General features: G+C 41.2%; 2 protein-coding genes across 2 annotated transcripts; both read right to left on the bottom strand.

Annotated features, from left to right (window-relative positions):
• Positions 1-89: 89 nt before the first annotated feature.
• On the bottom strand, positions 90-11,656 carry LOC144541762 (NACHT, LRR and PYD domains-containing protein 3-like). The gene is made up of 12 exons (XM_078286668.1): positions 11,566-11,656; positions 11,348-11,461; positions 11,041-11,119; positions 10,606-10,834; positions 8,385-10,188; positions 7,392-7,773; positions 6,084-6,253; positions 5,717-5,906; positions 2,027-2,205; positions 1,740-1,913; positions 1,490-1,536; positions 90-794 (listed from the first exon to the last, which is right to left on the bottom strand). Exons 1-12 carry the CDS (start codon positions 11,628-11,630, stop codon positions 256-258), a joined length of 3,972 nt encoding a protein of 1,323 aa, XP_078142794.1. The 5' UTR covers positions 11,631-11,656; the 3' UTR covers positions 90-255.
• Positions 11,657-15,223: 3,567 nt separating this feature from the next.
• Positions 15,224-22,786, bottom strand: LOC139931313 (NACHT, LRR and PYD domains-containing protein 3-like). Its single transcript, XM_078286667.1, has 12 exons — positions 22,690-22,786; positions 21,815-21,917; positions 21,589-21,702; positions 21,371-21,484; positions 21,042-21,120; positions 20,607-20,835; positions 18,870-20,189; positions 18,257-18,578; positions 17,867-18,040; positions 17,522-17,695; positions 17,272-17,318; positions 15,224-16,314 (listed from the first exon to the last, which is right to left on the bottom strand). Exons 1-12 carry the CDS (start codon positions 22,700-22,702, stop codon positions 15,773-15,775), a joined length of 3,231 nt encoding a protein of 1,076 aa, XP_078142793.1. The 5' UTR covers positions 22,703-22,786; the 3' UTR covers positions 15,224-15,772.
• Between the last annotated feature and the right edge of the window lie 149 nt (positions 22,787-22,935).

Raw genomic sequence — 22,935 nt, 5'->3', positions numbered from 1 at the left:
AATGTCCATGTTCCTGTACATGTGTGATGTTAAAACCCTGTTCAGTTACCAAACACACAGAATACATTTGTTTACAGTGAAATGAGTAGTAAACTTATATGAAAATACAAACATTAATATTCTGTCTTTGTGTGTGTGTGTGTGTGTGTGTGTGTGTGTGTGTGTGTGTGTGTGTGTGTGTGTGATCCTGTACAGAGTGAACAATCACCTCAGCAGCTGATTGGTCAGCAGTGTGAGTGTTTCTCTCTCCCTCCTCTATCTGACAAGAGACACTGAGGAACCAGACTCAGACAACCCAAACCCAAACCCAGGGTAGAGTGGTTCAGTGAATGTGGAGTGGAAGGTGTGGATGTGGATCAGTGTGTCAGAGGAAACTCTGTAGAAGGACAGAGAGCCAGCAGACCAGTCCAGATACACTGCTACTCTGTTAGAGACAGAGGAGGGGAGGGAAGGTATGTCTGTTGATCTGTTATTGTGACAGGCAGAGTAATAATAATCAGAGCAGAGCAGACTCCAGGACTTTTCATTCCCTCCAATCCAGCAGTCACCACCCCATCCTCTCCTTCTGATTCCTCTGTAAGTCACTCCTATAGAAACACTTCCTTTCCACTCGACCTCCCAGTAACAGCGACCAGTCAGACCATTTCTACACAGCAGCTGAGACCAGCGGTCAAATCTCTCTGGGTGATCAGGATATGGCTGCTCCTCTCTCACTGCTGTCACCTTTCTGTTGTCTCTAGACAGGAAGAGGTTTCTGTGTGCTGTGTTTGGGTCCAGAGTGAGTTCACAGGCATCTGATGAGAGAACAAGACTCAATACAGCAGCAGCTTCTCATCTAATACACCTGTTGTGTTTATTATTTGTTGAATTATTAACAGTTTGATAATTAATTTCTCAACACGTTCATGATGACACATTGTGTCGTCCATCCTCTTCATTCACAGCAGGATTTGAATGAATGGACGTGACATACTGCTGTGTAAATGAACTTTCTATCATTAACAGCCATTTATACAGAAACTATATTAGATTTAGACTTTATATATTTCGTTATAGATATGATGAAAATTCTGTATTACTATAATTTCCAAACTTATTCGGTTAGTGTAACCTATATTCACAAAATGCTTAAATGCTTCATACATAATATTAATTGCCTTAAATTGATGCTCCTCACTCATTCATTCATAATAAACATCATCATGCTTGTTTAATTTAGTGGAGAGAAAAAACTGTTGAACTTGGGAGCAAATTATTTGCTTTTGCAGAAAGTGCTTCATTGGATTTTATTCTTGTATAATTAGATAAATAGTAAAATTAAGATCATGGAGTAAAGAATGTCTTCGTAGTCACACATCAGCTATATGTTTTTTGGGGGTTCAACAGTTAAAAGCAGCTCAGGACATACAGAAGAAACTGCAACTACACCATGTAAATAACTGAATGTGTGTTGCTGTGTTTTCATGCATCAAACTAAATACACACTTACACTTCCTCAGACCTGGTTTCAACCTCTGCACTCCACCATGGTCCACACTGGGGGAATAAACAAAGTCAGATCAGCAGATTCTCTTTGATGATGGAAACATGGACATTTAATAACCTTCAATATGAAGGATTTTCCATACAGCATCAGTCATATCTTCTGTTAAACATTAATCAATATTCCTCATCTTCTCAGTGAGACAGAGAAAATGTGTGTGACTCTCAGCCTTCTAGCAGACGTTGCCTCTCCAGACCTGAGAGAGTCCAGTTTCCGGTGTGGATCCTCCAGTCCAGCAGAGAGCAGCTTCACTCCTGAGGCTCCTGGATGATTGTAGCTCAGGTCCAGCTCTCTCAGATGGGAGGGGTTGGAGCTCAGAGCTGAGGCCAGAGAAGCACAGCCTTCCTCTGTGAGCAGACAGCCTGACAGCCTGCACACACACACACACACACACACACACACACACAAATGTTAGGTGACATTAACCTGCATGTAAAGCAGGATTTAACTGGTCATGTGTTGAACAGGTTGAGGAATCCTGACCTGAGAGTCTCCAGTCTACAGTGTGGACTCTCCAGTCCAGCAGAGAGCAGCTTCAGTCCTGAATCCTGCAGGTCGTTGTTACTCAGGTCCAGCTCTCTCAGACTAGAGGACTGGGAGCTGAGAACTGAGGCCAGAGCTTCACAGCTTCTCTCTGACAGCTGACAGCCACTCAGCCTGAAGAAGAGTTAGTGATGAAGACAAACAACTTCAAAAATATTTCTTTTTTTCTTCTATATATTTTGGACAAATACATCCATCAAATGGTATATGCTATGTTATGCTTTACAAAAAGCCACGAAGAAGAACAGTAAGATATATAAAGCAGATTTAAAGTGTTTTTAAATTCCACAGTCTAGAGGCCCTGATGGCAAAAGTGTTTTCACCTTCAGTCTTGAGTCTAGACTGAAGGAAAGTCAGAAGGATCCAAAGATCTCAGCTTGCTCTCTGGTTCAAAGGGAACTAAGAGCTCTGCAGTGTAACTCATGGACAAAACTAGTCATGCTTTAAATGTGATCAGTGAAATCTTAATATTAATTCTATATCCAAGTGGTAACCCAGTGGAGAGATGCTAAACTTGGGGATATATGATCTCTTCTTAACACTAGTTAAAATCATAGCTACTTGATTCTGAACAAGCTGGAGATGTGACAGTGAATTATGGCTGAGAGGAATAGAGAGAGTTGCAGTAATCACATGAATTTGGATCAGAAAAAACAAGTGCTGGAAAAATCCAACTTTCTATCCAGTGAAATTGAAATTGAAAATGCTGATGTAAAATGGCTCTGAAATCCTCATAACTGGCATAGTCACCCTTTGCAGATTGAAAAATCCTGACATGAGAGACTGTTTTGAGAGAAAGGACCTTAGTTTGAAGAAATGTGTCAAGTCAATTAACAAAACTGTGAATGGATCTGACCTGAGAGTCTCCAGTCTACAGTGTGGACTCTCCAGTCCAGCAGAGAGCAGCTTCAGTCCTGAATCCTGCAGGTTGTTGTTACTCAGGTCCAGCTCTCTCAGACTAGAGGACTGGGAGCTGAGAACTGAGGCCAGAGCTTCACAGCTTCTTTCTGACAGCCGACAACCGCTTAGCCTGAAGAAGAGTTAGTGATGAAGACAAACAACTTCAAAAATATTTTTTTTTTCTTCTATATATTTTGGACAAATACATCCATCAAATGGTATATGCTATGTTATGCTTTACAAAAAGCCACGAAGAAGAACAGTAAGATATATAAAGCAGATTTAAAGTGTTTTAAAATTCCACAGTCTAGAGGCCCTGATGGCAAAAGTGTTTTCACATTCAGTCTTGAGTCTAGACTGAAGGAAAGTCAGAAGGATCCAAAGATCTCAGCTTGCTCTCTGGTTCAAAGGGAACTAAGAGCTCTGCAGTGAAACTCATGGACAAAACTAGTCATGCTTAAATGTGATCAGTGAAACCTTAAAGCTACACTAAGCAATTTTCCGACCACTAGAGGGAGACAGCAACCTCAATGCATTTTGTAAACACACACAGCAAAACTGCTGGACGACGGAAGCCTCTAAGGACAAACCGTGCATAAAGGCTAATGGCTAAAATAAACGTACCTACAGAGAAATGTCATCGGTTACCAGTCTCGCTCTGCCAGATTTTTCTCCTGCTGAAGGTCACATGTCCCACAATGACAAGTGAAGAGGCAGGTAACAAGTTTACTACTTGAAAACGTTTACTCGCTCCCTTCATCGATTCGCCATTACCAGAATTATTTTCAGGGAGGGGAGGGGGCAAGCGAGGAGACAAGCTAGTTTTAAAAAAAGGAAAAGCTACAACTCGGTGTTATGACCCTGGGTCATAATTTGTATTTGAGTGTGTGTTTTTGTTGTTTATCCCTCCCTGCCTGAGGGTGGTGGTGTTCACCCCGTTTGTGTGTTCTCCAGTTTGTTGAGTTGCAGGTGGCGGCTGGTGATTGGACGGGAGACTGATGGCGCCTATTTTAAAAAGGGCGTCTGTCCGATGCCGGACCACTCCTTCTCCTTCCTGGCTCCCAACCGGACCGTGCTGTGCTTTGCCACATGAATACTGTGTTGACCTAGTGGTGTAGATTGACGTTGTTATTAAGAATGTAAATAACTTTTGGAAGAGCAGTCCCGGTAGCCATAGGGGTGAGAAGCCTTTTTTCTTTGTTTTCTTTTCTCTTGTTTCTGATAGGGAGGCAGGGAAGCTGATTGTACTTTTGTTTTCGTTTGCTTAAGTTAGGCAAGTTAGTTACCTTTTTTTTTCATAGATCGTTTTGTTTGTTATTTTGGCTGTGCTCCCCCCGACGTTTTGCTACCGTATTGAAGAGTGATTAAATAAATCAATTTTGTTTGGACTGCACCTGCTGTGGCACTGATCATCTTTGGGAGTTGGGAAAGAGGGGAGTCACTTTTATGCTATGCTCGGTTTTCCCCTAGGCCGGGCGTAACACTCGGGCCGAACATGACAACAAGCCTTAGGAAAGAGGTGAAAACAACAACACAGCTGCTGCTGTGTGATATTTGTTTATATCATTACATTTCACGGAAATCTCCACGTAGCACACATTAGCTTCAGGACTGGTTACAGGGTCGGAAATCACTTATTGCAGGTTTCATATAAATTCTGTATCTAACTGGCAACCAGTGGAGAGATGCTAAACTTGGGGATATATGATCTCTTCTTAGCACTAGTTAAAATCCAAGCTGCTGTAATCTGAACAAGTTGGAGATGTGACAGTGAATTATGATGGAGACAGGAATACAGAGAAGTGCAGTCATCTAAATGACATGATATCAGAGCAGTGACAATCTTCTCTAAATCCTTCATGTTCATGGATGTGTATATGAATTTGGATCAGAAAAAAACAAGTGCTGGAAAAATCCCAAACTTTCTATCCAGTGAAATTGAAATTGAAAATGCTACAATGATACAAAATATCTCTGAAATCCTGATGTATAACTGGCATGGTCACACTTTGCAGATGAAGAATCCTGACCTGAGAGACTGTTTTGAGAGAAAGGATCTTAGTTTGGAGAAATGTGTCAAGTCAAATGTGTCAATTAATAAACCTGTGAATGGATCTGACCTGAGAGTCTCCAGTCTACAGTGTGGACTCTCCAGTCCAGCAGAGAGCAGCTTCAGTCCTGAATCCTGCAGGTTGTTGTTACTCAGGTCCAGCTCTCTCAGACTAGAGGACTGGGAGCTGAGAACTGAGGCCAGAGCTTCACAGCTTCTCTCTGACAGCTGACAGACACTCAGCCTTAATGGACATGAAAATATATGGAAATGTTATTCTCTTATATTTAATGTCATGATTGTCTGTTTTTTGGACACTGCTTTCATATTACTACTAATGATTAACTGTATTTATGTCGCCCTTATCTAAAAGCAGAGTTTACAGTGTGCTTCGCATGGTGCTGTAGCTCACTGAGCTGAGTGTAGCACCAACAATGCCAGAGATGCTGGTTTGATTCCCACATGATGATGATGATCTTCTCTAAATCATCCAGGTTACTGGCTGTGTCAGAATAAAACACATTCTGGAAAATTCCAAGATCTATTTTGAGTAAAATTGAAAATACACAAGTCTAATGGCTTCTTACAGCGTCACTTTGAATATTCAGTAATCCTGCAAGATACTGTTTTGGGAGAATGGACCTAGTTTGGAGAAATGTGTCAAATCAATTGAGAGAAACTGTGAATGGATCTGACCTGAGAGTCTCCAGTCTACAGTGTGGACTCTCCAGTCCAGCAGAGAGCAGCTTCAGTCCTGAATCCTGCAGGTTGTTGTTACTCAGGTCCAGCTCTCTCAGACTAGAGGACTGGGAGCTGAGACCTGATGACAACTCCTTACAGCATTTCTTTGTGAGCTTGTTTTGATTCAACCTGAAAAAACAGATAGAAATGTTTTACTTGTTCGACTTGTTTGACAAATGCAGAAAAATTATGATTACAAAAAAACAAAAACAAAAAAAAACAACAACCACAAATCCATAATAAAACAGCATACAATGGTATAGTTACAACCTATTGTTACACAAAAGCATCATAACCTGATCTTACCTGAGAGTCTCCAGTCTACAGTGTGGACTCTCCAGTCCAGCAGAGAGCAGCTTCAGTCCTGAATCCTGCAGGTCGTTGTTACTCAGGTCCAGCTCTCTCAGACTAGAGGACTGGGAGCTGAGAACTGAGGCCAGAGCTTCACAGCTTCTCTCTGACAGCTGACAGACACTCAGCCTGAAGAAGAATTACTGATGAAGATGAACAACTTTGAAAATATTTATTTTTTTCTTCTGTATATTTTGGATAAATACATCCACCAAATGGTGTATGCTATGTTTTGCGTTACAAAAAGCCACAAAGAAGAACAGTAAGATATATAAAGCAGATTTAAAGTGTTTTTAAATTCCACAGTCTAGAGGCCCTGATGGCAAAAGTGTTTTCACCTTCAGTCTTGAGTCTAGACTGAAGTAAAGTCAGAAGGATCCAAAGATCTCAGCTTGCTCTCTGGTTCAAAGCGAACTAAGAGCTCTGCAGTCGAACTCATGGACAAAACTAGTCATGCTTTAAATGTGATCAGTGAAATCTTAAAGCTACACTAAGCAATTTTCCGACCACTAGAGGGAGACAGCAACCTCAACACATTTTGTAAACACACACAGCAAAACTGCTGGATGATGGAAGCCCTTAAGGACAAACCGTGCATAAAGGCTAATGGCTCAAATAAACGTACCTACAGAGAAACATCTCGGGTTACCAGTCTCACTTTGCCAGATTTTTCTCCTGCTGAAGGTCACATGTCCCACAATGACAAGTGAAGAGGCAGGTAGCAAGTTTACTACTTGAAAACGTTTACTCGCTCCCTTCATCGATTCACCATTACCAGAATTATTTTCAGGGAGGGGAGGGGGCAAGAGAGGAGACAAGCTAGTTTTAAAAAAAGGAAAAGCTACAACTCGGGCGAACATGACAACAAGCCTCAGGAAAGAGGTGAAAACAACAACACAGCTGCTGCTCTGTGAATATTTGTTTATATCATTACGTCTCACGGATATCTCCACGTAGCACACGTTAGCTTCAGGACTGGTTACAGGGTCGGAAATCGCTTATTGCAGGTTTAATATTAATTCTGTATCTAACTGGTAACCAGTGGAGAGATGCTAAACTTGGGGATATATGATCTCTTCTTAGCACTAGTTAAAATCCAAGCTGCTGTAATCAGAACAAGCTGGAGATGTGACAGTGAATTATGATGGAGACAGGAATACAGAAGTCATCTAAATGACATGATATCAGAGCAGTGACAATCTTCTCTAAATCCTTCATGTTCATAGCTGTGTATATGAATTTGGATCAGAAAAAAACAAGTGCTGGAAAAATCCCAAACTTTCTATCCAGTGAAATTGAAATTGAAAATGCCGATACAAAATATCTTTGAAATCCTGATGTATAACTGGCATGGTCACACTTTGCAGATTGAAGAATCCTGACCTGAGAGAGTTTTGAGAGAAAGGACCTTAGTTTGGAGAAATGTGTCAAGTCGAATGTGTCAATTAATAAAACTGTGAATGGATCTGACCTGAGAGTCTCCAGTCTACAGTCTGGACTCCCCAGTCCAGCAGAGAGCAGCTTCAGTCCTGAATCCTGCAGGTCGTTGTTACTCAGGTCCAGCTCTCTCAGACTAGAGGACTGGGAGCTGAGAACTGAGGCCAGAGCTTCACAGCTTCTCTCTGACAGCTGACAGCCGGTCAGCCTGAAGAAGAGTTAGTGATGAAGATGAACAAGAACTTTGAAAAAAACAAAAAAAACAAAAAAACAATATATATATATATATATATATATATATATATATATATATATATATATATATATATATATATTAAGTCCAATTCCAAAATCACATAAAAATGACTCCAGAGTTCCACTTAATTATAGAGGTATTAGTCTGATGAGCACTGTTTATAAAACGTAGCATTCCTCCATACTCAATGAGAAACTTTAATGGTCTTCTTAGAAAAGAGACATCTGCTGGCAGAAGAGCAGAATGGCTTCTGTAAGGCCGGAGCTTGTATTGATCACATTTATTCCATAAAGAAATAGACTACAGAACAATAAAACTACTTTCTAGTTTTAGAAATGTAGTACACACCCAGGGCTCCCAGCCTTGCCCTATATGGTGATTTTTTTGTTTGAAAATCACTGTGTTCTCATGTGGGATGGGCCATTAATTTTGCATGACATGAAAAGAAAATCATAAATTCATATAATAACGATAATAATCATATATAATAATGAACTAGAATAAACAATAAATAGAAAAGATCATATTATGTATTTAATATATCGAGTTATCGATGCACTTACACAGATTTATCTGAGGCTTTGACCACTGGCAGCAGCCTCAGAAGAGCCTCCTCTGAAGCAGAGTATTTCTTCAGGTCAAACACGTCCAGCTCTTCTTCTGATGACAGTAAGATGAAGACCAGAGCCGACCACTGAGCAGGGGAGAGTCTGGCTCTGGAGAGACTTCCTGATCTCAGGTACTGTTGGATCTCCTCCACTAGAGAACGGTCATTCAGCTCATTCAGACAGTGGAACAGATTGATGCTTCTCTCTGGAGAGGGATTCTTCTTGATCTTCTTCTTGATGTACTGGACTGTTTTCTGATTGGTCTGTGAGCTACTTCCTGTCTGTGTCAGCAGGCCTCGTAGGAGAGTCTGACTGGTCTGCAGTGAAAGACCCAGGAGGAAGCGGAGGAACAAGTCCAGGTGTCCATTTGGACTCTGTAAGGCCTTGTCCACAGCACTCTGGTAGAGGTGATTTAGTTTAGACTTGTCTGTTAACAGTGCAGACCGCCAGGATGTTGATTGTGGTCCTGACAGCAGATTGACACCAGAGTCGATGAATGAGACGATGACATGAACAGCAGCCAGAAACTCCTGAATGCTCAGATGGACAAAGCAGAAGACCTTGTCCTGGTTCAGCCCTCGCTCCTCTTTAAAGATCTGTGTGAACACTCCTGAGTACACTGAGGCTGCTCTGATATCAATGCCACACTCTGTCAGGTCGGCTTCATAGAAGATCAGGTTGCCTTTCTCCAGCTGCTCAAAAGCCAGTTTTCCCAGAGAGAGAATCATCTTCCTGCTCTCTGTATTCCAGTGTCGATCTGTCTCAGCTCTCCCATGATACTTGACATTCCCCTGTTTGGACTGAACCACCAGGAAGTGGATGTACATCTCAGTCAGGGTCTTGGGCAGGTCTCCTCTCTCACTGGTTTTCAACACATGGTCCAGAACTGTAGCAGTGATCCAGCAGAAGACTGGGATGTGGCACATGATGTGGAGGCTTCGTGAAGTCTTGATGTGGGAGATGATTCTGCTGGCCTGCTCCTCATCTCTGAATCTCTTCCTGAAGTACTCCTCCTTCTGTGGGTCAGTGAAGCCTCTCACCTCTGTCACCATGTCAACGCACTCAGGAGGGATCTGATTGGCCGCTGCAGGTCGTGTGGTGATCCAGAGGCGAGCAGAGGGAAGCAGTTTCCCCTTGATGAGGTTTGTCAGCAGCACATCCACTGAGGTCGACTCTGTAACATCAGTCAGGATCTCGTTGTTCTGGAAGTCTAGAGGAAGTCGACACTCATCCAGACCGTCAAAGATGAACACAACCTGGAACTTGTCAAACCTGCAGATTCCTGCTTCTTTGGTCTCAGTAAAGAAGTGATGAAGAAGTTCCACCAAGCTGAACTTTTTCCCTTTCAGCAGATTCAGCTCTCGGAAAGTGAATGGAAATGTGAACTGTATATCCTGGTTGGCTTTGTCTTCAGCCCAGTCCAGAGTGAACTTCTGTGTTAAGACTGTTTTCCCAATGCCAGCCACTCCCTTTGTCATCAATGTTCTGGTTGGTTTATCTCTTCCAGGTAAGGGTTTAAAGATGTCTTCACATTTGATTGTTGTTTCTGGTCTCACTGGTTTCCTGGATGCTGCTTCAATCTGTCTGACCTCATGTTCATCATTGACCTCTCCACTCTCTCCCTCTGTAATGTGGAGCTCTGTGTAGATCTGATTCAGAAGTGTTGGGTTTCCTGCTTTAGCAATCCCCTCAAACAAAGACTGAAACTTCTGCTTCAGAATAGACTTCTGTTTATGTTGGCAGATGGCAGCAAGAGTTTCTGAAAGGAAAAACAACAAATAATATCAATAAATGGATGTTATATTAAATGTGAGAAATGTGAATATTTTCCTGATAAATTTGTTGAGTTCACAACTCCATGGTATCTATTTAGATTATTATTGATGGGTGGAAAAACGGGTCCTGACTGTGTGTGCAGCTAAATGTGAAAGGCAACTTTTGGTGTGTTGTTTTTTTTTATGTAAACCACTGTGTTCAGCACTTTACACAGACATTAACAAATCAATAATTTAACCAGATTATCCATGGGGATTGTGCTCATGTACCTTCCAATCTGTTATTGAAGAGATGTAGTTTTAGAAATGTTTGTATTTACAGCAGAGGTTAGAAATTCAAACATTTCCATCTTCCACCATCTCCCCTCTCCATCATGTTAAACCTGTTAAAAGCCTCTTACTGCTCTGCAGAGAGTCAGCCAGCTCCTCCTGCTTCATTCTCCTCAGGAACTGCAGTGTGATCTTCAGAAAAGCCTCTCTGCTGCTCCTCCTCTGCTCTTCCTCCTCACCGTCCACCACCTCCTCATCCTCCCTCTGCCTCTCTGAGCATTCTGGGTAATCTAAACTCAGAACCCTCTGGAAACTTTTCAGCTCGTTCTTCACAAAAGTGACTATCTTCTCCTCAAGCAGCTGGAACAGAATATAATATACAATTTAAACGTCCATACTAAAATCTGGACACAAAATCAAACACAAAACACAAAATCAAATCCATCTTGCAGAGACTGAAAGCCCACTGGTCTAAAGAGTGCAGCATGGAGACTATAATGACCAGAATGGTTGTTTTGCATTTCACTTGATGGTGAAGTACAAGGTGCTGATGTACATTTACACACCATAAATATGGAGTCCAGGTCTGTTTGATGCTCCTGGGCAGACTGACCACTGGGAACCTCTGACCTCTCCTGGTGGACTCTGTGGAGAAGACATGATGTATTAGGTCATATAATGTCACACACACACACACACACACACACACACACACGATGAACTCAACTGTCAATGCTGCTCTGATTATTGGATGTGATGTTTTGAAAGAAGAAATTCAATACACAGAGTATGAAGGTCGAACCAATTCTATATCTGATGACTGTGAATCTGACAACAGCAAACACATCTGTTGTTATCATCAGTTTTAAATACCTTCGATCAATAGAGTGGTGTCCATCTTTGAACTCAATAGGTTCCATCATAGACCGGTCGCTCTTCATGGACACACAGCTGGGTTCAGGGGAGTCTGGTCTCTCCTGCTGGATCCTGATATAAACATATTATGAACATAGTGAAGGTATCTGGGTCTTTATGAAGAAGACAATTCTGCTTTTCATTAATCCTACCATACAGAGAAAATAATGACTTACTTATTTTCAGGAGGATGTTTATCTTTAAATTTAAAAGGTAGATCCATAGACCGGTCGCTCTTCATGGACACACAGCTGGGATCAGGGGAGTCTGGTCTCTCCTGCTGGACTGGGCTTCAACACAACAGAGACAGAGCTTTTACTCTGAATAATGATGCTGTAATGATTTCACTGCTGAGCTCTGAGATGGAGAACAGTCATGGACAGTTAGAGATCCTCATCTTACCTCTTAGCTTTGGTCCGGCTGTCATGTTCCCCAGACAGAGTGGTTTTAGAGGGAGGGAGCCCCTCCTCTCTCTCCTCAGACTGACTCATAGTAGAGCGAACACCTTTACACAAACACACTGGGCTGATTCATGACAACAAGGTTTCCATCACAGGATATATTATTTCAAAAGCTGATTCTTCCTGTCAGTACCATGTCACTTATACAGAGTGTAGTAATACTCAGACCAGCTGCCCTTTACATCAAATACACTGAGCAGGTTCATCTAGAAAGGATTTTTAAACCTCTGGGACAGTTGAATCAAAGGAAGTGTGTTTTAGTATTTTCAAGGTGTCAGTGTTTTGCTCACTTGGTGTATCAACAGTGGAAGAAATGAAATGCACTTCAGTCAAGCTGATCCAACCTGTCAGACTAGTTCTGAGACTTCCTGCATCTTTCACCAATCAAATGAGTTGAGATTACAATAAAAAGTTGGTCATTGTAAAGAAATTGATCTAAATTGAGTCTAAATGTGCGCATCATGTCATGTCTGTCATTTGGCGATACACAGACCAGTAAACAGCAGCATTATACTCAATCTGACAGAGACAACTGCTGTGGAAACTAAAGTGAAACTTAAAACTCTACAATTTGCTCCAAACTCAAATGTGTTTAACATGATTTATAAAAAGTAACTTGACAGTTTTTAGTCAGACACTTATAAAACTACTCAACACTCAAAAGCACAGAGTGCAGTGTAAAGACTAACATCCACCCTCCCACTCCCCACCCCTCCACACACACACACACACACACACACACACACACACACACACACACACACACAAAACAACCACTGTAACAAGTAAATTATCAGCCTGTGGAAAAACTGCAGGGTCTTTACCTGGTGAACTCATATCCAGATCAAATCAAAGAGACTTTCTAGCTTCATCTGTAGAGGAAACACTGAGAGAGAAGACGCTGCTTTTTCTCCTTCGTCAGTTCTGCTTGTCTGAACATTTCACCTGAGGGTGTGGTCACATCCTCATAACTTCACTATCAAGCATCAGTATGACATCAAACCTTTCATGAAAATAATAATAATAATGATTTTAATAATAATAATAACGCACACAGTGAACCGACTCCAGACTAACATGGAAGCATTATATTATTAAAAAAAATAAAGCTTTCCTGCACAGTAATCCTGTTCTCTCTAAGAAGTTAAACAAACTTCTGCCTCCACTGTTACCCATAAAAGTCAGTAAACTCTTTAAATACATACATGCATACAGTTCAATTAATTATACAATCAATATGAAAAATAGATGATCAAAAAGTCACTATCAAAGATAAATCAACGTACCAGCTTCCCCCACTCAGTACGGATTACTACCGGGAATACACAATCCACGGCATAGACATAACACTTAGGAAAAAATGAATATCAAGAAAAATATAATATAAGAATAGAAGAATAAAAAATATACAGCTAAATGTCACTGCACATATATCTCACAAATTGTTATCATTTCACAAAACAGATCCTCTGCACAGAAAATGGAAATGAAGGGAGGCTAAATATTCCCTTGTACAGGCAAAAGATATAAACTTTAAGAAACTAAACAACTGCACATACAATTGGCCAATAGAACATGCAGTCAGCTGCAGCAGGCCAATACGCCCAAACAGCCTGGGCTCTCCTTAAAGTTGGGAGTAGAGCCACTAATTAATAGCCACCCACCGTGTTTCCAAATACATATGAGCCCGACAACAAAGTAGAAGGACTGGAATGAGTGCAGCACATATCAATACACCAACAAGAAAAAACTTTAAATATGTATTTAAAAAAATGCATATCTATTTCACAAATACAAGTTCAGACAATTTCAGAGAAAACACCCTAATAATAATTCTTCGTTCAGACCTTTTGGGTGTTCAGTTTGTAGAGTATGTATCCAAAACGCCTCTCTCTGCATAAGTGTCTTATCCCTATCACCCCCTCTTTTCAAAGGTCTGACTTCTTCTATACCTTGGAAACAGCGCCACCAGCCCATAGACTCCCACGTTGTGGCCAAAGATATATCGCATCAGCAGATTACTGCCGTGTCTGACCACTAGGGGGCAGAGCAGAGTTTTCCCACTTCATGTCTGTAAACCATGAAAAATCTGTTGTGCTGCTTCTTTACATTGTATTGACTTCCATATTTCTGTCTTTATTAAGCTGTATTTTCTCAGTTTCCTCTGGTGATTAATGAAGCATCTTTTTATCTTCTAATTCTTCTATTTAGCAGTTTTTTAATACATGAACTTTAGACTAAGTTTGTTGTGTGTGTGTGTGTGTGTGTGTGTGTGTGTGTGTGTGTGTGTGTGATAAAACATGTTTGTACCTATCGGACCAGCCGCTGCTCATGGAGCTGAAGACAGTTTCAGTGTTGAGTCCATTAAACACAAATTCACTGCTGATGGTCTGATATGCATCAATGCACATCGGTGCGTCATTTATATCAATGGACTGATCGAGCTGAACTGTCTTTGATGTTGCTGACGAAAATGATAGAATTTGAATCTGGGTGTTTTGGCACTGATGGAAGAACAGAAGAGATTTTTTGGTCTTGATTACCTGTTTCTATTTTTAGTCCAAGCTGCTGATTGTGTTGATGATATTGACATGAATGATATCAGACCTGCGCTCTTTATATACTGTATTTCTAACGGCATCTAGTGTCCATTCATTCTCTATGGGAGTTCTAAAACTGTACGGATGCGATATATCTTTGGCCACAACGTGGGAGTCTATGGGCTGGTGGCGCTGTTCCCTCTTTTACCGGCCAGGGAGAGAAACACTAAGCCTCTGTAATGTGGAAATATGGGAATACTAACTAGCCTGTCATCTTCCAGGAGCCAGAAATATATTATTTCATTGCTTCTTTATATATGAATTATAGATACACAGAATGGACTAAAAAAATAAAGAAATAAAAACAGGATTTGCTTGTAAATGAAGTGGACTCAAAGTCTTCGGTCCACCAAAGTGTCTATACTACTCTTCATCTCTGATAAAAGGGACATTCAACCAGAATTAACATTTAGGTTGTTATTCTTCAAATTATGAAATATTAAAAAAAATTATGTTATGATTTCTGAAGATCAATCAGAATGCAATCCTCTGACATGACTGATCTTGTGTCAGACTCAATGAGGAGCTGTCTTTGCTTTGATTGGTCAGGATTTAAATAGGTTTGGTCCATCAGCTGCTGGTTGGATGTTGGTCGACTGCCTGTTGGAAAACTTTTACACAAAATGTGACTCTGCTCTTTCTTTAAGGTGACTTTGTATTTTGTTTTCTTACATTGTTGTATAATGTTTGTCTGAGACTTTTATGTTTGTCATGATGCTGCTTTCTTGACCAGGTCTGCCTTGACAGAAGAGACACAACTTATAAAACAAATGAAAAATATATCTGTTTATTTTAAGGAAACATAAGTACACATTAAAGTCAACAAATTATGTTTAAAACAATGCTTGCTTGAGAAGAAGATCAAACAATGTTCATTTAACTTTATTTCTGGGAAACAATTATAGAAAACAAGATAGATGTTTAGCTTGGAGTGGTGAGATTAATTAAATACCAAATAAAACGAAAGTCTAAAGGGAAGATATTTTAACCTGTCAATCATCAAAAACAGATTTTCAGATGAACAACAACTTGATTCTTTCCGGTTAAATATCTGATTTATTTCACTTTCCATATAAAATGTCCATGTTCCTGTACATGTGTGATGTTAAAACCCTGTTCAGTTACCAAACACACAGAATACACTCTATTTACAGTGATGGACTGTTTGTTTACAGTGAAATGAGTAGTAAACTTATATGAAAATACAAACATTAATAATATTGTGTGTGTGTGTGTGTGTGTGTGTGTGTGATCCTGTCCAGAGTGAACTATCATCTCAGCAGCTGGTTGGTCAGCAGTGTGAGTGTTTCTCTCTCCCTCCTCTATCTGACAAGAGACACTGAGGAACCAGACCCAGACCAGAACCCAAACCCAAACCCAGGGTAGAGTGGTTCAGTGAATGTGGAGTGGAAGGTGTGGATGTGGATCAGTGTGTCAGAGGAAACTCTGTAGAAGGACAGAGAGCCAGCAGACCAGTCCAGATACACTGCTACTCTGTTAGAGAAAGAGGAGGAGAGGGGAGGTATGTCTGTTGATCTGTTATTGTGCCAGACAGAGTAACTATAACCAGAGCACTCCAGACTCCAGGACGTTTCATTCCCTCCAAGCCAGCAGTCAACACTGGTTCCTCTCCTTCTGATTCCTCTGTAAGTCACTCCTATATAAACCAGTCTTTCCCACTCGACCTCCCAGTAACAGCGACCAGTCAGACCATTTCTACACAGCAGCTGATACCAGCGGTCAAATCTCTCTGGGTGATCAGGATATGGCTGCTCCTCTCTCACCACTGTCACCTTTCTGTTGTCTTCAGACAGGAAGAGGTTTCTGTGTGCTGTGTTTGGGTCCAGAGTGAGTTCACAGGCATCTGATGAGAGAACAAGACTCAATACAGCAGCAGCTTCTCATCTAATACACCTGTTGTGTTTATTATTTGTTGAATTATTAACAGTCTTCCAAGTTTTCCTACAAGGTTTTTCTTGGGAGATTTTCCTTGTGTGTATTTAAGGTCTAAGGCTGGTGTTGCCGGGTAGGTTAGGCTGCAGAACAGGTAGATTGTTTGTCTTGCTAAAATCTGCTCTTGTCTGTCTTGTGCTTTTTGCTATGCTTGTCCTATATTATTTTGTTCACCATTGATTTTTGGTTATTTAGATCTAGTTAGACTCATTCTCTGTAAAGTCCTCTGAGACATGCTTGTGATAAAGGACCTTATAAATAAACAAACTTGAACTTGAACTTGAACATTGTGTCGGCCATCCTCTTTATTCACAGTAGGATTTGAATGAATGGACATCACATACTGCTGTGTAAATGAACTTTCCATCATTAACAGCCATTTATACAAAAACTGAATTAGATTTAGATTATATATATTTCGTTATAGATATGATGACAATTCTGTATTACTATTATTTCCTAACTTATTCGGTTGGTGTAACCTGTATTCACAAAATGCTTAAATGCTTTATACATAATATTAATTGCCTGAAATTGATGCTCCTCACTCATTCATTCATAATAAACATCATCATGTCATCATGCTTGTTTAATTTAGTGGAGAGAAAAAGCTGTTGAACTTGAGAGCAAACTATTTGCTTTTGCAGACAGTGCTTCATTGGATTTTATTCTTGTATAATTAGATAAATAGTAAAATTAAGATCATGGAGTAAAGAATGTCTTTGTAGTCACACATCAGCTATATGTTTTTTGGGGGTTCAACAGTTAAAAGCAGCTCAGGACATACAGAAGAAACTGCAACTACACCATGTAAATAACTGAATGTGTGTTGCTGTGTTTTCATGAATCAAACTAAATACACACTTACACTTCCTCAGACCTGGTTTCAACCTCTGCACTCCACCATGGTCCACACTGGGGGAATAAACAAAGTCAGACCAGCAGATTCTCTTTGATGATGGAAACATGGACATTTAATAACCTTCAATATGAAGGATTTTCCATACAGCATCAGTCATATCTCCTGTTAAACATTAATCAATATTCCTCGTCTTCTCAGTGTGACAGAGAAAATGTGTGTGACTCTCAGCCTTCTAGCAGACGTTGCCTCTCCAGACCTGAGAGAGTCCAGTCTCCAGTGTGGATCCTCCAGTCCAGCAGAGAGCAGCTTCACTCCTGAGGCTCCTGGATGATTGTAGCTCAGGTCCAGCTCTCTCAGATGGGAGGGGTTGGAGCTCAGAGCTGAGGCCAGAGAAGCACAGCCTTCCTCTGTGAGCAGACAGCCTGACAGCCTGCACACACACACACACACACACACACACACACACGCACACACACACACACACACACACACACACACACACACACACACACACACAAACTCACAAAGATTAGGTGACATTAACCTGCATGTGGAGCAGGATTTAACTGGTCATGTGTTGAACATGTTGAGGAATCCTGACCTGAGAGTTTCCAGTCTACAGTGTGGACTCTCCAGTCCAGCAGAGAGCAGCTTCAGTCCTGAATCCTGCAGGTCGTTGTTACTCAGGTCCAGCTCTCTCAGACTAGAGGACTGGGAGCTGAGAACTGAGGCCAGAGCTTCACAGCTTCTCTCTGACAGCTGACAGACACTCAGCCTGAAGAAGAGTTAGTGAAACAGAATAGAACAGAAACAAGAACTTTATACATAAATCAATCAATCAATAAATAAGTAAATAAATTAAAAAAATTCAAATAAAAATAAAAAAATAAAAAAATATTTATTTTGTATATATATACATATATATGTATATAATCTTGTGTAGAAAACATTACGTTATGTATTCAATATATCCAGTTTTCTATGCACTTACACAGATTTATTGGAGGCTTTGACCACTGGCAGCAGCCTCAGAAGAGCCTCCTCTGAAGCAGAGTATTTCTTCAGGTCAAACACGTCCAGCTCTTCTTCTGATGACAGTAAGATGAAGACCAGAGCCGACCACTGAGCAGGGGAGAGTCTGTCTGTGGAGAGACTTCCTGATCTCAGGTGCTGTTGGATCTCCTCCACTAGAGAACGGTCATTCAGCTCATTCAGACAGTGGAACAGATTGATGCTTCTCTCTGGAGACGGATTCTTCTTGATCTTCTCCTTTATGTACTGGACTGTTTTCTGATTGGTCTGTGACCTACTTCCTGTCTGTGTCAGCAGGCCTCGTAGGAGAGTCTGATTGGTTTTCAGTGAAAGACCCAGGAGGAAGCGGAGGAACAAGTCCAGGTGTCCATTTGGACTCTGTAAGGCCGCGTCCACAGCACTCTGGTAGAAGATAGTTTCAGGTTTATTTTCTAATGTGTGCTTGTCTAACATGGCTCCTGGCTGTTTTGTTGTTTTCTTAGTTATTTTTTGTTTTGCTGGTTTCTTGAACAGGGAGAATAGACCTTTACTCATAAATCGTTCTCTGGACAATATTGGTTCAGAATGGTCACCAGTGTGGGAGGTTGACTGAGTTTCTGACAGCAGGTTGACACCAGAGTCGATGAATGAGACGATGACATGAACAGCAGCCAGAAACTCCTGAATGCTCAGATGGACAAAGCAGAAGACCTGGTCCTGGTTCAGCCCACGCTCCTCTTTAAAGATCTGTGTGAACACTCCTGAGTACACTGAGGCTGCTCTGATATCAATGCCACACTCTGTCAGGTCGGCTTCATAGAAGATCAGGTTGCCTTTCTCCAGCTGCTCAAAAGCCAGTTTTCCCAGAGAGAGAATCATCTTCCTGCTCTCTGTAGTCCAGAGTGGATCTGTCTCAGCTCTCCCATGATACTTGACATTCCCCTGTTTAGACTGAACTACCAGGAAGTGGATGTACATCTCAGTCAGGGTCTTGGGCAGGTCTTCTTCTCTCTCACTGGTTTTCAACACATGGTCCAGAACTGTAGCAGTGATCCAGCAGAAGACTGGGATGTGGCACATGATGTGGAGGCTTCGTGAAGTCTTGATGTGGGAGATGATTCTGCTGGCCTGCTCCTCATCTCTGAATCTCTTCCTGAAGTACTCCTCCTTCTGTGGGTCAGTGAAGCCTCTCACCTCTGTCACCATGTCAACGCACTCAGGAGGGATCTGATTGGCTGCTGCAGGTCGTGTGGTTATCCAGAGGCGAGCAGAGGGAAGCAGTTTCCCCTCGATGAGGTTTGTCAGCAGCACATCCACTGAGGTCGACTCTGTAACATCAGTCAGGATCTCGTTGTTCTGGAAGTCTAGAGGAAGTCGACACTCATCCAGACCGTCAAAGATGAACACAACCTGGAACTTGTCAAACCTGCAGATTCCTGCTTCTTTGGTCTCATTAAAGAAGTGATGAAGAAGTTCCACCAAGCTGTACTTTTTCCCTTTCAGCAGATTCAGCTCTCTGAAAGTGAATGGAAATGTGAACTGTATATCCTGGTTGGCTTTGTCTTCAGCCCAGTCCAGAGTGAACTTCTGTGTTAAGACTGTTTTCCCAATGCCAGCCACTCCCTTTGTCATCAATGTTCTGGTTGGTTGATCTCTTCCAGGTAAGGGTTTAAAGATGTCTTCACATTTGATTGTTGTTTCTGGTCTCACTGGTTTCCTGGATGCTGCTTCAATCTGTCTGACCTCATGTTCATCATTGACCTCTCCACTCCCTCCCTCTGTAATGTGGAGCTCTGTGTAGATCTGATTCAGAAGTGTTGGGTTTCCTGCTTTAGCAATCCCCTCAAACAAAGACTGAAACTTCTGCTTCAGAATAGACTTCTGTTTATGTTGGCAGATGGCAGCAAGAGTTTCTGAAAAGAAAAACAACAAATAATATCAATAAATGGATGTTATATTAAATGTGAGAAATGTGAATATTTTCCTGATAAATTTGTTGAGTTCACAACTCCATGGTATCTATTTAGATTATTATTGATGGGTGGAAAAACGGGTCCTGACTGTGTGTGCAGCTAAATGTGAAAGGCAACTTTTGGTGTGTTTTTTTTTTTTATGTAAACCACTGTGTTCAGCACTTTACACAGACATTAACAAATCAATAATTTAACCAGATTATCCATGGGGATTGTGCTCATGTACCTTCCAATCTGTTATTGAAGAGATGTAGTTTTAGAAATGTTTGTATTTACAGCAGAGGTTAGAAATTCAAACATTTCCATCTTCCACCATCTCCCCTCTCCATCATGTTAAACCTGTTAAAAGCCTCTTACTGCTCTGCAGAGAGTCAGCCAGCTCCTCCTGCTTCATTCTCCTCAGGAACTGCAGTGTGATCTTCAGAAAAGCCTCTCTGCTGCTCCTCCTCTGCTCTTCCTCCTCACCGTCCACCACCTCCTCATCCTCCCTCTGCCTCTCTGAGCATTCTGGGTAATCTAAACTCAGAACCCTCTGGAAACTTTTCAGCTCGTTCTTCACAAAAGTGACTATCTTCTCCTCAAGCAGCTGGAACAGAATATAATATACAATTTAAACGTCCATACTAAAATCTGGACACAAAATCAAACACAAAACACAAAATCAAATCCATCTTGCAGAGACTGAAAGCCCACTGATCTAAAGAGTGCAGCATGGAGACTATAATGACCAGAATGGTTGTTTTGCATTTCACTTGATGGTGAAGTACAAGGTGCTGATGTACATTTACACACCATAAATATGGAGTCCAGGTCTGTTTGATGCTCCTGGGCAGACTGACCACTGGGAACCTCTGACCTCTCCTGGTGGACTCTGTGGAGAAGACATGATGTATTAGGTCATATAATGTCACACACACACACACACACACACACACACACACACACACACACACACACACACACGATGAACTCAACTGTCAATGCTGCTCTGATTATTGGATGTGATGTTTTGAAAGAAGAAATTCAATACACAGAGTATGAAGGTCGAATCAATTCTATATCTGATGACTGTGAATCTGACAACAGCAAACACATCTGTTGTTATCATCAGTTTTAAATACCTTCGATCAATAGAGTGATGTCCATCTTTGAAGATAATAGGGTCCATCATAGACCGGTCGCTCTTCATGGACACACAGCTGGGTTCAGGGGAGTCTGGTCTCTCCTGCTGGATCCTGATAGAAACATATTATGAACATAGTGAAGGTATCTGGGTCTTTATGAAGAAGACAATTCTGCTTTTCATTAATCCTACCATACAGAGAAAATAATGACTTACTTATTTTCAGGAGGATGTTTATCTTTAAATTTAAAAGGTAGATCCATAGACCGGTCGCTCTTCATGGACACACAGCTGGGTTCAGGGGAGTCTGGTCTCTCCTGCTGGACTGGGCTTCAACACAACAGAGACAGAGCTTTTACTCTGAATAATGATGCTGTAATGATTTCACTGCTGAGCTCTGAGATGGAGAACAGTCATGGACAGTTAGAGATCCTCATCTTACCTCTTAGCTTTGGTCCGGCTGTCATGTTCCCCAGACAGAGTGGTTTTAGAGGGAGGGAGCCCCTCCTCTCTCTCCTCAGACTGACTCATAGTAGAGCGAACACCTTTACACAAACACACTGGGCTGATTCATGACAACAAGGTTTCCATCACAGGATATATTATTTCAAAGGCTGATTCTTCCTGTCAGTACCATGTCACATATACAGAGTGTAGTAATACTCAGACCAGCTGCCCTTTACATCAAATACACTGACAAGGTTCATCTAGAAAGGATTTTAAAGCCTCTGGGACAGTTGAATCAAAGGAAGTGTGTTTTAGTATCTGGCAAGGTGTCAGTGTTTTTCTCACTTGGTGAATCAACAGTGGAAGAAATTAAATGCGCTTCAGTCAAGCTGATCCAACCTGTCAGACTAGTTCTGAGACTTCCTGCATCTTTCACCAATGAAATGAGTTGAGATTACAATAAAAAGTTGGTCATTGCAAAGAAATTGATCTAAATTGAGTCTAAATGTGCGCATCATGTCATGTCTGTCATTTGGCGATACACAGACCAGTAAACAGCAGCATTATACTCAATCTGACAGAGACAACTGCTGTGGAAACTAAAGTGAAACTTTAAATTCTACAATTTGCTCCAAACTCTAATGTGTTTAACAGTATTTATAAAAAGTACCTTGACAGTTTTTAGTCGGAGATTTATAAAACTGCTCAACACTCACAAGCACAGAGTGCAGTGCAAAGTCTAACATCCACCTCCCCCCCCCGTCCACACACACACACTCACACACACACACACACACACACACACACACACACACAACAACCACTGTAACAAGTAAATTATCAGCCTGTGGAAAACTGCAGGGTCTTTACCTGGTGAACTCATATCCAGATCAAATCAAAGAGACTTTCTAGCTTCATCTGTAGAGGAAACACTGAGAGAGAAGACGCTGCTTTTTCTCCTTCGTCAGTTCTGCTTGTGAACATTTGACCTGAAGGCACGGTCACATGCTGCTAACTTCAGTATCAAAGTCCAGAAACATCAGTATGATATCAAACCTTCCATAAAAAACCCATAAAAGTCAGTAAACTCTTTAACATTATTTCCTGAACTCCAGC

This window comes from Centroberyx gerrardi, chromosome 11 (genome assembly GCF_048128805.1).
Source record: "Centroberyx gerrardi isolate f3 chromosome 11, fCenGer3.hap1.cur.20231027, whole genome shotgun sequence".
Classification (NCBI taxonomy): domain Eukaryota; kingdom Metazoa; phylum Chordata; class Actinopteri; order Beryciformes; family Berycidae; genus Centroberyx; species Centroberyx gerrardi.
The sequence above is the reverse complement of the archived record's forward strand: the minus strand, read 5'-3'. Positions and strand labels throughout refer to the sequence as shown.

Coding starts and splice junctions, on each gene's coding strand:
- LOC144541762 (XM_078286668.1), bottom strand. CDS start 11,630: ATGAAGAGCGACCGGTCTATGGATCTACCTTTTAAATTTAAAGATAAA. Junction 5,907..6,083: donor TGTAGACTGGAGACTCTCAG/GTAAGATCAGGT, acceptor CTGTTTTTTCAG/GTTGAATCAAAACAAGCTCA. Junction 2,206..5,716: donor TCAGGTCAGATCCATTCACA/GTTTCTCTCAAT, acceptor CACTAACTCTTC/TTCAGGCTGAGTGGCTGTCA.
- LOC139931313 (XM_078286667.1), bottom strand. Junction 18,579..18,869: donor TCAGTCAACCTCCCACACTG/GTGACCATTCTG, acceptor TGACACAGACAG/GAAGTAGGTCACAGACCAAT. Junction 17,696..17,866: donor TGTAGACTGGAAACTCTCAG/GTCAGGATTCCT, acceptor GTGTGTGTGCAG/GCTGTCAGGCTGTCTGCTCA.